At 36.7% G+C, this 12,707-nt stretch overlaps 1 protein-coding gene across 2 annotated transcripts in view; it reads right to left on the bottom strand.

The window, feature by feature from the left end:
- The window catches only part of LPIN2 (lipin 2), a 101,341-nt gene that overhangs the window by 60,394 nt on the left and 28,240 nt on the right, over positions 1-12,707 (bottom strand). The window contains exon 1 of one of the 2 annotated variants that reach the window (XM_019665105.1): positions 6,576-6,941. The exons of the other annotated variant lie outside the window; for it this stretch is intronic. Coding sequence (XP_019520650.1) covers positions 6,576-6,680 — 105 coding nt within the window. The 5' untranslated portion in view covers positions 6,681-6,941. Of the gene's footprint in view, positions 1-6,575; positions 6,942-12,707 lie in introns of those variants that run through there. 2 annotated transcript variants of the gene reach the window in all.

The raw sequence follows: 12,707 nt of genomic DNA, 5'->3' as shown, positions 1-12,707 counted from the left end.
TTTAAATAAATTTGGAGTTAGTGAAACTCTGTGACTTTTGTCACTTGTTTGAATGGGTTGTGTGTATATTAATATACACATGGCCTCTCTGTGCATTCAAACCACTGAACATCCCTCAAGTGTGCTCAATTTCTCTACACAAATTTTTTTAAGAATGCTGGCAATGTAATTGGACTTGTCTCCACTCCACTGCAAGAAATATGGGCATTTTTCTCCTAGGAGGCTGAGTTCCCTCCAGTTACAAGGGCTAAGAGTGATATAAAAATTCTTTTCAGCATAAGAAAAAGAAATGATGACTAACTCAAGTATGGAAAACGATGATTCACTAAGAAAAAGACAGTTCATCATCAATGATGAGTACTTAACAAAGACACAAGAGCCTTTGCCCTTGGGTCCACAATGTACCTAACATATATATCCAAAAGCCATTGTTCCCCAAGTCTGAGTAATCATTAGAACCTGGGAAGCACCTAAAAATACAATTTCCTATTGGTAAGGCTTAAATGAACCCTATAGTATTGGACTGGAATTGGAAGTCTCCATGGACAGATGCACGAATATGGATGTGCTTATGTCTGGGCTAGAATGCATATTTCATATCTGGACTGTCTTTGCTAAGAAGATCTAGAATCGAGGATCCTCTAGAAGCAATAAACACACCTAGAATCCAGATGTTGGTTTCGAAATACCATTCTCCAACTAAAAAAGCCAGGGCTCCTTGGAGAAGTGGCTGATGCCAGGGCTGGGGGCAGGAAAACACAAAATGATGCTGGAGCATTTAGTAGTGCCAGAAAGTAGGAAAACACTCAAAATCAAAAGAATAGAAGCATGTTAAGGGAGCATGACAGAGCTCCCAATGGCTAATGCTAGAAAAATGTGAGCAACAAAATAATGATAACTTACAGACTAAAATATTCATGAGTCCACACTGGTATAAATTAATAAGTGGGGAGAAGGGACAGCTTTCTTTTAAAAGATGAGTTCCAATTAATAAGTAAAGAATAAGGGAAATAGAAAACCACTATTAGAACACCACAATAATTGTGGCAGGCACTAATGTTAAAAACAGATGAAAGTTTGAGGAGAAATAGGAAGTTTGCATATTCTCAAAGTATCTTCCCCAAGATATATATTCATTACAAAAGGAAAAATAGGGGCCGGCCGAGTGGCATGTTGGTTAAAAGTTGGCTTAGGAGCGCGAGCTCTGAGCAGTAGGGCCCCAGTTCGGATCCCACATGAGAGCCAGTGACGCTGCACCCTCTACAGCTAAGACGGTGAACAACAGCTCGACCTGGAGCTGGGCTGCTATGGGTCTTTGGCGTAGGCTGCAGTGGGCTGTCATAAGCTACTGTGAATGGCTGGCAGCTGGCGTGAGCTCCCATGAGCTGCTGTGAGTGGACATCCAATGGCCAGCAAGCGTCTACCTCACCCAGGAAGAGCGCATGATAATACCAACATGGGCCAATGAAGTGACGTCCTCCACAACTATACTGAAGAACAAAAGGACAGCAACTTGTCTGTTCCTCTTCCCCGATTCCCCAACGCTGTTCCCCTCCCCGAATTCCCCAACAACATCTTTAAAAAAAAAGAAAAAATAGTAACTTTAGAGAAACCTGCAGACACCATCTGCATCAAGTGATTTAGGGAAACCTCACCAGTAATAAGATGCATCAACATCAGCAACCCGCTGGTAAGATTCACTGAAAAGAGCACATCACATGACCACCATCTAACTAACAGACAACATTGGACAAACTCAAATTGGGGGAAAGTCTACAAAATAAATGACCAGTATTCATCAAAAGTGTTATTAAGGTCATGAAAAACAAGGAAAGACTGAGGAAATGTCACTCACTGATTGGAAAACTACACGGACATGACAACTAAATGTAAGGTGGAATTCTGTAATGGATCCTGAAACAGTAAAAAGGACTTCAGTGGAAAATATGTGAATAAAGTCTGTAGTTTAGTTTTAAAAACAAAACAATTCCTGGACTCCACGACCCCCTTCAGTTCTGATTCAGTCTGTCTGGGAAATCTATATTTACATTTAAAGCTCAGCAGAGGTTCCAGTGACCAGAGTTGGGAATCAATGTCCTTGGGGATCATCATCCTTGGCTGCCACCAGGATCACTGAGGAACTTGAGGAATCCCAATGCCCCAGATTACAAGTACTTTTAAAACCCCTAAGTTGCCCCAAAATGGCAGCTTATCAAGCTATGTCTAATAACCACAAGAAGTGGATCAATTCCCAGTCCCCTCTTAAAAACTTCAGTGCACAGGGAATGAAGAGAATTGAAGGGTATACTTCCTGCTCCTCTCCTGCTTCACTTCTCCTGAAGGAATTACTTTTCCAATATAATTTCAATCTTATGACTGAATATCAGTCTATAATGGTTATGATTTCATGCTTTATTAGAATATAAAAGATGACAAATGACTTTTACAACCTCAGCTATTGCCCCTTGACCTAACTAAAGATAGCCTCTCTATCTGCATTCAAGTGTTCAGATAAGTCTCAGAAAATGCATAACATTCTAGAGATTACACAAGCTCTCCCTTCGTGTTTTCCTGGGAGTTAGGCAAATTTCTGATGAAGGCCTTTTCTACACACAGATATGGGCTAAGGTTAAGATGCTATACCAAGGGCATACAAAGTTCTAAACATGATTTCATCAGAGTTAAAACAATACTCTAATAAAATAAGATCAACATATTGTTATTTCTACCCTATGAAAAATATCTTGTCCAAATGCCTTATATCAGCGGTTCTCAACCTGTGGGTCGCGACCCCTTTGGTGGTCGAATGACCCTTTCACAGGGGTCGCCAGGTACTCATATGTGGGCGTATCTGCATGTGGGCCTGGAGACGGATAGAGGAGCGGTGTCTCGGTTCCTAAGACCATCAAAAATATGTGTTTTCCGATGGTCTTAGGCGACCCCTGTGAAAGGTTGAGAACCGCTGCCTTAAATTAAGGAAGAGAGCTTAGACAATGGGTCTAGGTTATGCAATAGGCTTCATAGAAAAGACAAAAAGAGAAATATTTTTCTAGAATAAGCAGCAAAACAGTAAAAAAAACCCCTACTCTCTCTATACAACACATGCAAAAATTATTTACTCTAAGATTGATGTCTATAATTTTTCCTTCAGTAGAACTTGGTTGGTTTTGAATATTTAATACCTAAGATATAAGTGTAAAACAAAAATCATATTAAAAGATAAGTATTTTTCCAAGAAAGTTAAGATTTTTATTCAGATCCTTTCAGAGAGCTGTGCCCAATTCCTCGAGACTGGACCCTACTACACCTGATTTTTTGAGACATCTAAAGACACAGTGATGGAATTATGACTTTTTTCCTAGCACAAAACTGAATGCCCAGCACCTGGATCAGATCTACACTACTGGGCTTTTTCCTAACCAGTTAAGTAAAGCTCAGCTAACTGAGAGTACATAATTAGTACCAAGTATCTGGGCAAACTAAAAGGTAGTATTTATATAGACATCTGCTGGATATCTGTCCCGTTATATTACTCACAAAATGAGAGCAGCAAACAATTCAGACATTTTAGTAAATGCAGATAAAAAATTTGTGAGCATCTAGCAGACTCAGTGTGGCACAATATTTGCCGAATGAAGAGAACTTTGTTTTCTTTAAATTAATTGTTCAGTCATGCACTCTACAGTATTGTGCAACAGTTGTGTATGCATGCATTTTAACTGTAAGCCATCTCTGAGTCTTTCCTTTTGAAAACAAATGAAGGCATAAATATCTGAGCTCATCTGTGGCATTAGGATTAAAAGAGGTAAACAAGTTTTGAAAACAGAAAAATTCGAAGAGAACCCTCCCCCACCCCCCAAAAAAACACTGCCTAACTAGTAACACCATCCTATTTATGTGAGGATATGCAACAAAATATTTAATCAGTTTTGTGAACATTGTCCATACTGGACTGGAGGAAAAGTGTTTGGTTTTGAACCCATTCAACCTAGTGCTGTTCTAGTATTCGGTAGCAGCAGGGAGTAATGACAAAAGTGCTAAGGTGGGAGGGGCAACTTTTCCATCCTCCCACTGAGGGTTTACTGAGGGTTTCCTCAGTCTTAAGCACACTGCCCCAAGCCACACACTCTGCCTTACAGAGTGAATTGGTATCTTCTACCACTGTTTATGTTACTAAATCTTGTAAATAATATAAAAAATTCTCTCTGAAAAAAAGTGGGCTGTTGGGACTCAACCACACAAGTGCCCAGGTCCTTTGATAAAGAGAGCAGAATACAGGGCAGCCGGTTAGCTCAGTTGGTTAGAGCACAGTGCTCATAACACCAAGGTTGCCGGTTTGATTCCCACATGGGCCACTGAGATGCACTCTCCATAACTAGTGAAACTAGTCAACTTAGAGTCAGGGAGGCTGGTTAGCTCAGTTGGTTAGAGCACAGTGCTTATAACACCAAGGTTGCCGGTTCGATCCCCACACCCTCCACAACTAGCTAGAAACAGCTACTTGACTTGGAGTTGATGGTCCTGGAAAAACACACTGTTCCCCAATTAAAAAAAAAAAATCCCCTGCAAAATATATATTAAAAAAAAAAAAAAGCGCAGAGTTGGACAAGGATGGAGACACTTTGCCTCCAAGGCTTCCTGGAGTCCCCTACAGCTGGCAAGGATGTGAAAACCTAATCAAGGTCAAGTATCACGAACAGGTTTCATAACCTCTGTGCACAGGGTTCGCATCTTTAGTAAGGAATGGCGAGATGCCTCCTAGTGTCCCTTCCAACTCTAAACCACAGAAAGACTCCATTCTAGAAGCATTTCTTAGGATTACACATTTGGCTAAGAACTCATATAATACATTCTTCTCTAATTTAAAAAAATGCAATCAAGGTAATTTAAAATAAGTGGGGATAAAAAACACCAGCTGATTTTGGAACTTCAGGGTATTTGAGTATGAAACAATTTGGCTTTTTCCTCACCAAATAGAGGAATTATCTTCACTGTTTAGAAATATGAAAACATGATTTTAAAAAATATATTCCCAATTTTTAACAAAGCACAGAAGTCTTTTGTTTCAATTATGAGATGTATACATGTACATTCCAAACACATAAAATCATCTTCTTTAAGCTAGAGACTTTCACCTTCTAACAAGAGGTGTGCCCAGACAGCATGACTAGTAGGGAGTGCCCAGGTCACTGAGGGCCTGAACTCTGAGGATCAGTTCTCTCCTCCTTGCCACCCACACACCCAGGTTATAAAGTCTAATAACTCCTATGTCATTAGTACAGCTTATTAAGCAGATATCAAATCCAATGTCCTGAACTCTAGCCATTCAGAAAATCCAAGTTTCTCTTTACCATAAAAGGGTACTGATAATAAAATGCAGCCTAATTAAACACCCACTGTCCCGGGCTAGAAAATACCAGCAGCAGGAAGCATAAAAACTTCTTCCTATGATGGGTGGTTTATGTTAGTGCTACTCACTAAATGAATTTTTTAAATATTTCATAAAGAGTCAACTATGTTCACTATTCTCCCTTCTGACTTTTACAACAAAAGTGCAAGAATCCACATGTATATCCACTATATACTATAAAATGCAAATTTCAAAAGTAAATTGCCTCTCAGCAGTAGCACCTGACTTGCATTCATATTCAATTTCCAGATCCATCAGTTCCTGAGAACCCTGAAAAAGTACACTCACCAACGGACCCAAAAGCAAAAAGCAAAAAATGTGATGACATTTTTTAAATGTGATAACAATTTGCATAACTTTAAAAATTAAATCAACCCCATTATGTGCCAAGGATTTTACAAATTGTCTAACTTTTGTCTTATTTAACACTTGTTTTCATAAAAACATACACACTTAATTTTCTAAAAAGTGGCTTTACCTCACTGCGTTTACTTTAGATTATTTCTTTAAAGGAAAAGGCTCCATAGGTGGAGTTAAAGTATATTGTCCTTAATTTGCCTGATTTTGTTTCCTTAATGCAGACTTCTAGATCTTTAAGTTTTACATAACTTGTTCTGTATCTTGTAAGAGAGAAAACCCTAGATAAACAAACAAACAAACAAAAAAACAACTCAGGTAATATTCATTTTCTCCATGTATTTCAAACTTACAAGTTTTTTTTGTTTGCACTCATATGAGAAAAAAAAGACTGCAGAACAAAAAAAACCATAAAACTTTTAAATGTTTCATTCCTTAACTACTGCACTTAGATGAAAAGAGAATGATGGAACCAGATACATTTAGTTTGAAATCCAGTTTTTAAAAAATTCTCATTTTAAAGCATCAACTTCATATTTTTTCTATGCAGAAAGTTATTATTTGTTAACTAATAAACAGAAAAAGGTAGAAAGATGGTGTAACATGAATGACGGAGAGCAGGTGGCCAAAGATGTCTGTTGAACTTAACATTTAAAAGTTAATAAAATCCCTTATGACACTACATTTTCCAAAGAAAAGGCATTAGTCATTTGCCTTTTGGTGGGTGTCCCCTCCCCCCACCTTCTCTCAGTACTATCCAGATTGAGCAAGCAAGCAAGAGACCAGGACATCGGTGGACGTAACTCACCAAGATACCAGCAGGGGCCTTTCCATGGTAAACATCTTCAGTTTTACTTAGTAAGCCTTCATGAACCTTCTCTTCATCTTCACTATCATCTTCTAAGTAAAACATCTTAAAATTGAACTACCTGATCAAGCATGTCTTTTTTCAAAGATGAAGGTACACTTCTAAATTATCAAAAAGGAAAGCTGCTCTGCTAACAAACTGCAGACACAGTAATATGGTTAAAACAGAAAGGAAATGGTTCTTAAAAAAAAACAAAAACAAACACAGCAATATACACACGGCTTTACCAATAAGATTTGCTCTAAATGCCTCAACTCCTTCTCTCCGAAGGAGATAAGCAGGGGCATGGGACAGGCTGTGCCATGTGTTTACACTGATAGGTACCAAGTCCTGCCCAATGACATGACGGTCACTGCAGCTTCCATCACACGGGACAGGGATTGAGTTAATAATTCTCTAAATCAATCACATCCTCATTTTTAGAAATAAAAACAACTATATATATGGAAAATAATCTTATATAAATTAGTCATGTAAGGGAAAATAGTTTACATATATTTTAAGCATCAATGAGTTTCCCAAAGACAGCCAAGTTTTATATATATATAAATATAAATATAAATATATATATATATATATATATATATATATTATAAGAACTCAATTACCAAAAATTTTTTTACTTTTGTCATATTGGCATAACCTAATATATTTTCACAATTCTGGAAGGGAGATAGCCTGCTCAGCATTGTAAATAATGAGCAAATAGTAGTAATAATAATTTTTTAATATATGTTAACATAATATTAATTATATTGTTATTATAATAGTTATATAGAAATACAATAATGAACAACTTAACATATGACAATGCAACACTGTAAAATTCAAACATTCTTGGTATTTCCTTTCCAGCTCTAAGTCAACATACAGTAACTTCAAGTAAATTGTTTGAAAAACCTAAGACACACTTAACACACGGACAAAATATATTAATTCTTAAATTAAAATATACTATTTTATTCATCAGTATCTAGGACTGTGCTGTTCATTACAAATAGCCATTAGGCACATGTGACTATATTTGCAATTTGGCTAGTACCAATTGAGATGTGCTATTAAGTATAAAATACACACTTAAAATGAATACAGATGTGAAATAGTCTCATAATTTTTTATATACTGTATAGGTAACATGTTGAAATGATAATATATTGGATATACTGAGTTAAATAAGACATATTCTTAAAATTAATTTTATCTGCATTTTTCTTTTTGCTTTCTAATAGTACTACAAAAATTTAAATTACATATGTGGCTCCCATTATATTTCCATTGGACAACCATACTTTAGGGCCCTGAGACAATCTTGTGAGCAAGAGTGATAAAATAGAACATTCACCCAAAGTTCTGCTAATAAAGAACTGAGGATGACAGGATTTTTCATCATTCCATAAAAGTATTTAGTTAATTCATCAACAATATATTACCTGATCCTCATGTATATAACGATCTTCACATTATTAAACCTTTTTTTCTACCTCTAAACATTTTAAAGACAAATTTCCAAATGTTTGACCAAATGAATGGGGGTTGGTAATGTTTACTGCAGCAATATATCACCAAGATATACATAATAAAAATGTTAAATGGCAGAGTTAAAAACAAATTTCACCACAATTATAAACAGGAAAATGTATCTTGCACTCAATGTTATACTGCTTGCTGCCCAGCCTACCAGGTACCAATGTGAGACTGGAGTGCCCACAGGCACTTGTAATCTATAATAATTCAATATATATGATGTACACAAATTCCTCCTTTCAAAACAACTTATTGTGGGGGGACTAAATGTATAAAAATTTAAACCTCTTGCTCCATGTCCTACTGCAGTTCCAGACCACTGGCATCAAATGATAGTAAGAAAAAATTGATACTGGCATGCTGCCAGTAGGGAAAACTGGAAGGAGAAACGAGAAGTGGGGGAGAAGCAGCAGCAAGTAAGAGAAAACAAGAAAGCAGATTAAGGAAAACCTAAGTAAAAAGATGAGGAAGGGGGGGAGGGAAGGAAAAGCAGAGGAACTAAAACTCGGAAGAGATGCGAAAATACACAGGTGGGAAGACAGAAGAAGGGGAAAACTGTGTAGGAGGGTGAATGGAAAGATGAAGATACAGGGAAGTCGAAAAATGGAGGAAAAAACCTCATCCATTTTAAATGTGAGGAAACTGAGGCCCAGAAAGAGATCAGGCAATTAGCCTCAGGTCATCCACTTAGTTGACACCAGATTTCTGGTTCAGTGCTCTTTTTCATGATGCCAGGTTGAGACCACAAGAGAAAGAGCTAGGGGGAAAGGGGATGAAGATTGACATGAAAGGGCAAAAGGCCTAACAAGAGAGGTGAGATCCAGGAGGGCAGAGACTGTTGAGTATGAACTCTGTTCTGGCAACCTTTGCCTCAAATGCCTCTTACACAACAAGCAGGGGACAGGCCAGCTACTTCAGTTTCCTGCTAGTATTGGTATTGTTTCACTGTTCACATAGATGACACACAGAATGTTCTGACTGCAAGGGAGCATGGACCAGAGGGTGAGCTCATCTTCCAAACATCTACCTAGCCAAGAGGCACACACACCTCCAGTTTCCTCCTGTGGATCACCTGACCGCCAGGCTAGTAGCCAAATTCTGGTTCCAGCCCAGTCACTTCAGTGGTGGCTTTCCAGACTTGGTTAGTAAGAGTTAAAATCAAATCAACAATTCTCAACCATCTAGATGATTTTCAAAGAAAAATGCCACTGTACTGTCAAACATTTTCTCTTTAGGCTAAGATAAGAATAAATAGTTGACTATCAAGAGTAACTACTTTTTACTTTTGCCTAGCATCTCCATCATCTTAAAAAAAAAACCAAGGTGGGTAGAAGTTGGATACCTTTTTTCTAAGACTTAAGCTCGACTTTCCCAAAAAAAGCCTAGCTTAGGGAAACAAAACTAAAATGCTAGTGAGTCAGAATCTTATTCAGATCCCACAGCTGAATAAGTGATGCTAGTAAAATAGTACATACCTTTTTTGTTTTTTTTCTACTACTAATCCCATAAGTATATGAAACTAGGTATAAAACACTTTTTAAGATGTAAGGATTTATTCAAAACTTCTTAACCTAAAATTTTATTTGAAGTTGGGCTTAACTGAAATAACTTTAGGTCACAAATTATGTTGATTTTAACACAAAACATGAAAAAAAACTACTCTCCCCAGTGGTCATGCTGTGCAACAGAACATACTTCTACTGAATTACCAATGAAGAAATGAGAAAACTAAAACATTTTGATTAGTGAAAATATCATGATGAAACTATTTCTTAAAGTCTCAGTCACAAAGAATTAATAATCTCTACCATAATTATTCTATAGTGAAGGAATGAACTCTAGTGCCTTCCTGCGTTTTCAAGGCCATTCATACATGACAGACACACACACACAAAAGGACCAAAGCCCACCTGAAACAGAGTCCTTAAGCCAGATGGATCTTTTATTATCTACACTAATGCATATAAAGTTTTTCTTCCCATATCTGGAACTACTTAAAGTTCACTGTTTACCTATGGAAACAATCCGAAAGTGACTGATACGCTTTCTTCAGAATCACGACAAAAATTTCGCTTGATACCACTCAGGTTTCTCAAACATTTGTAGTTTAACTGTTTATTGGATAATGGGTATTTAGTTTATTCAAGTTCCAGTGTTTCATTAATCCTCATACAATCCCAAAAACTCTAAAAAGGATAGCTAGTGACTATTTCCTTTGAGCTGTGAAAGAATGATCAAATGCAAACAGGTCTTTCTAAGGGACAGAGGAGGAAAAAAACGGTCTCCTGGAGTCAGAAGGCCAAGCTTAAAGTGACTCTCCCAATGATAATCTTCTTGAAGGCTTATATTTTAACTTTAAAATTCAACACATCTTGTATTCTGCTCTGATAATATAAGTATTTTGTAATATTAAAAAAGTGACTATCTGGTCAAAGTTTAAGGGTTAATGTACATTTACTGTACGGCCTAGAATATCCTCAGTGTATATATCCCAATTTAAGAAGTTTAGGACTAAATAATCTCTGAGGTCTAACCCTTCTGACACTAATGTTCTAGGTCAAACATTCACCCAATATTTTGAGACTAGAGAGAGAACACTGAGAGCTGTCTGTCTGTAGCAATCAAGTCTACCTGTTTGATCATTAAGAGAATAAAGCTAAACAGCCCAATCAAGGATCAGAAGAGCCATGGCTTGATTTGTCACAAATTCTAGACAACACTTGCAATAAAATAAAGCCAAAACAAGTGGAAAACCCTCTGCCCTGCTCAGAACCCCCATGTGGCTGCCTCACTGGGTGTATGTGTATGTCTGTATCCTGTTAATGACCACTGTTTAAACGTTTGTCTTTTTCTTCTCTTGTTTCACTCTCTGAATAGCAGTTTACAATAGCTCTGTTCCCACATTGACACTCAGGGGTGACACCCTAAGTATATAAACAATTTTATGTATTAGAGCTTTTTGTCATCCCATTTTGTTCACACCCAAGAAATCCTGTTCAAATGCAAGTCATATTATTATCTAATTCAAAATTAGTAAATACTTTTTTAAAGTGTGGTGCTTTAATCTTTTAGAAACATATTTTTTTGCTATAAACTCACAACTAATGAGCATGCTAGTGTATCACAACACTGAATGAGGCCAAGTGAAGGTGCTTCAGGAAACATAGTGTTGATTTTCTTCACTCCAGGTCAGAAGTAAGATGGCTTAAAATAGCCAAAGAAAACTACGACAAATAAATGAAGTGAGCAAGAGTTCATGATATTAACACAATCTAAAGAAAATTTCACTTAAGTGAAAATTATCACAAATTATGAGATCAGCATCATGTGGAGACCTGAGTCAATCATACTCTCATATTCCTTGACTCTTAAGAGGAATTTCTGCCTTCTACAGCTGGTTCTGCACAACATTCTAACTAAAAATTTTCTGGACCACTTGAAAAACTGGTGACTGTTGTTTTAATTATTTTGTTGCTGTAACTTTACCTCTTTCAAACAATTATTTATAATTTTTTCCTTCCTGTCCTCTTCTTCCATCTATATAAAAGAAGCACCACTGTATTTTTGATTAAGAACTTAGAAACCAGGTATTCAGTATTAATCTCTTGGAATATGTAGTTTGTTGGGGAGAATGTAAAAATTCAATCATATATAAAATTCATACAAAAAATAGGATCTCTAAGTTGTACAAAAGACATAAAAAATTGACACCCCGTATACATAACAATCATCAACAGTGAGAATCTGCTCATGTCTACAGCTGCTACACAGAGAAGCCAGGACATAAATCAAGGCCTGTCTGACTCCAGAGCCTTTGCTTTTTAACTACATTGTTGATGTTTAATTTACAATTTGCTATCATATTAGTAGGATTAAAGAAAATACCCAAGCAGGTGGGATTATCATTTTAATATAGAATTATCATGAGTGCTCCTAAAAGTCATTCAGACAAGACAGATAGGTGAGAGAATAAATTATTGATCTGCAGCCTTAAATGGACCAGTGGAACCTGGCAACTCTGCAATGTTTCTGTGGTCAGCTTGCTCTCCCAGCTGTTTTTTCAAACCTCCTGTTTCTCAATCTGACTGCATCTGCATCAGGATATGCAGCATTTCATATTCTTCTATGCAGGTTCACTTGAGTTCTTCAGGAAATGAACAGCAAAATAGTTAAAATATGTTGCTATGAGAATAACTTAAGAAGTTTACTTTTTCAATATTTAGAAAATTCTAATGCTACATCTATGTCTGTTACCAGATTTTAACTGGTAAAATTTAAATTAAAACAAAAATAAGCAGAATTCTTAGATTACTGTCTTTCAGAATTTAGTCTGCCTACTTCCACATAAAGTTCCCTATGATATATAAGGAAAAGAGAAAAACAGTAGCATTGTTACCCAGATTTATACATGACAACAATTACATTACACACATACAGATAAAGACGATTCCAAGATGGCAGGAGTAGCTGCATTCTCCATTGAGGGTAAAGCCTTAAGTCAGTTTTGCTACTCTAACAGGTTAAATGTTGGTAATGTCTGAAATTTAA

Source organism: Hipposideros armiger, unplaced genomic scaffold, assembly GCF_001890085.2.
Source record: "Hipposideros armiger isolate ML-2016 unplaced genomic scaffold, ASM189008v1 scaffold_433, whole genome shotgun sequence".
Lineage (NCBI taxonomy): Eukaryota > Metazoa > Chordata > Mammalia > Chiroptera > Hipposideridae > Hipposideros > Hipposideros armiger.
The sequence above is the reverse complement of the archived record's forward strand: the minus strand, read 5'-3'. Positions and strand labels throughout refer to the sequence as shown.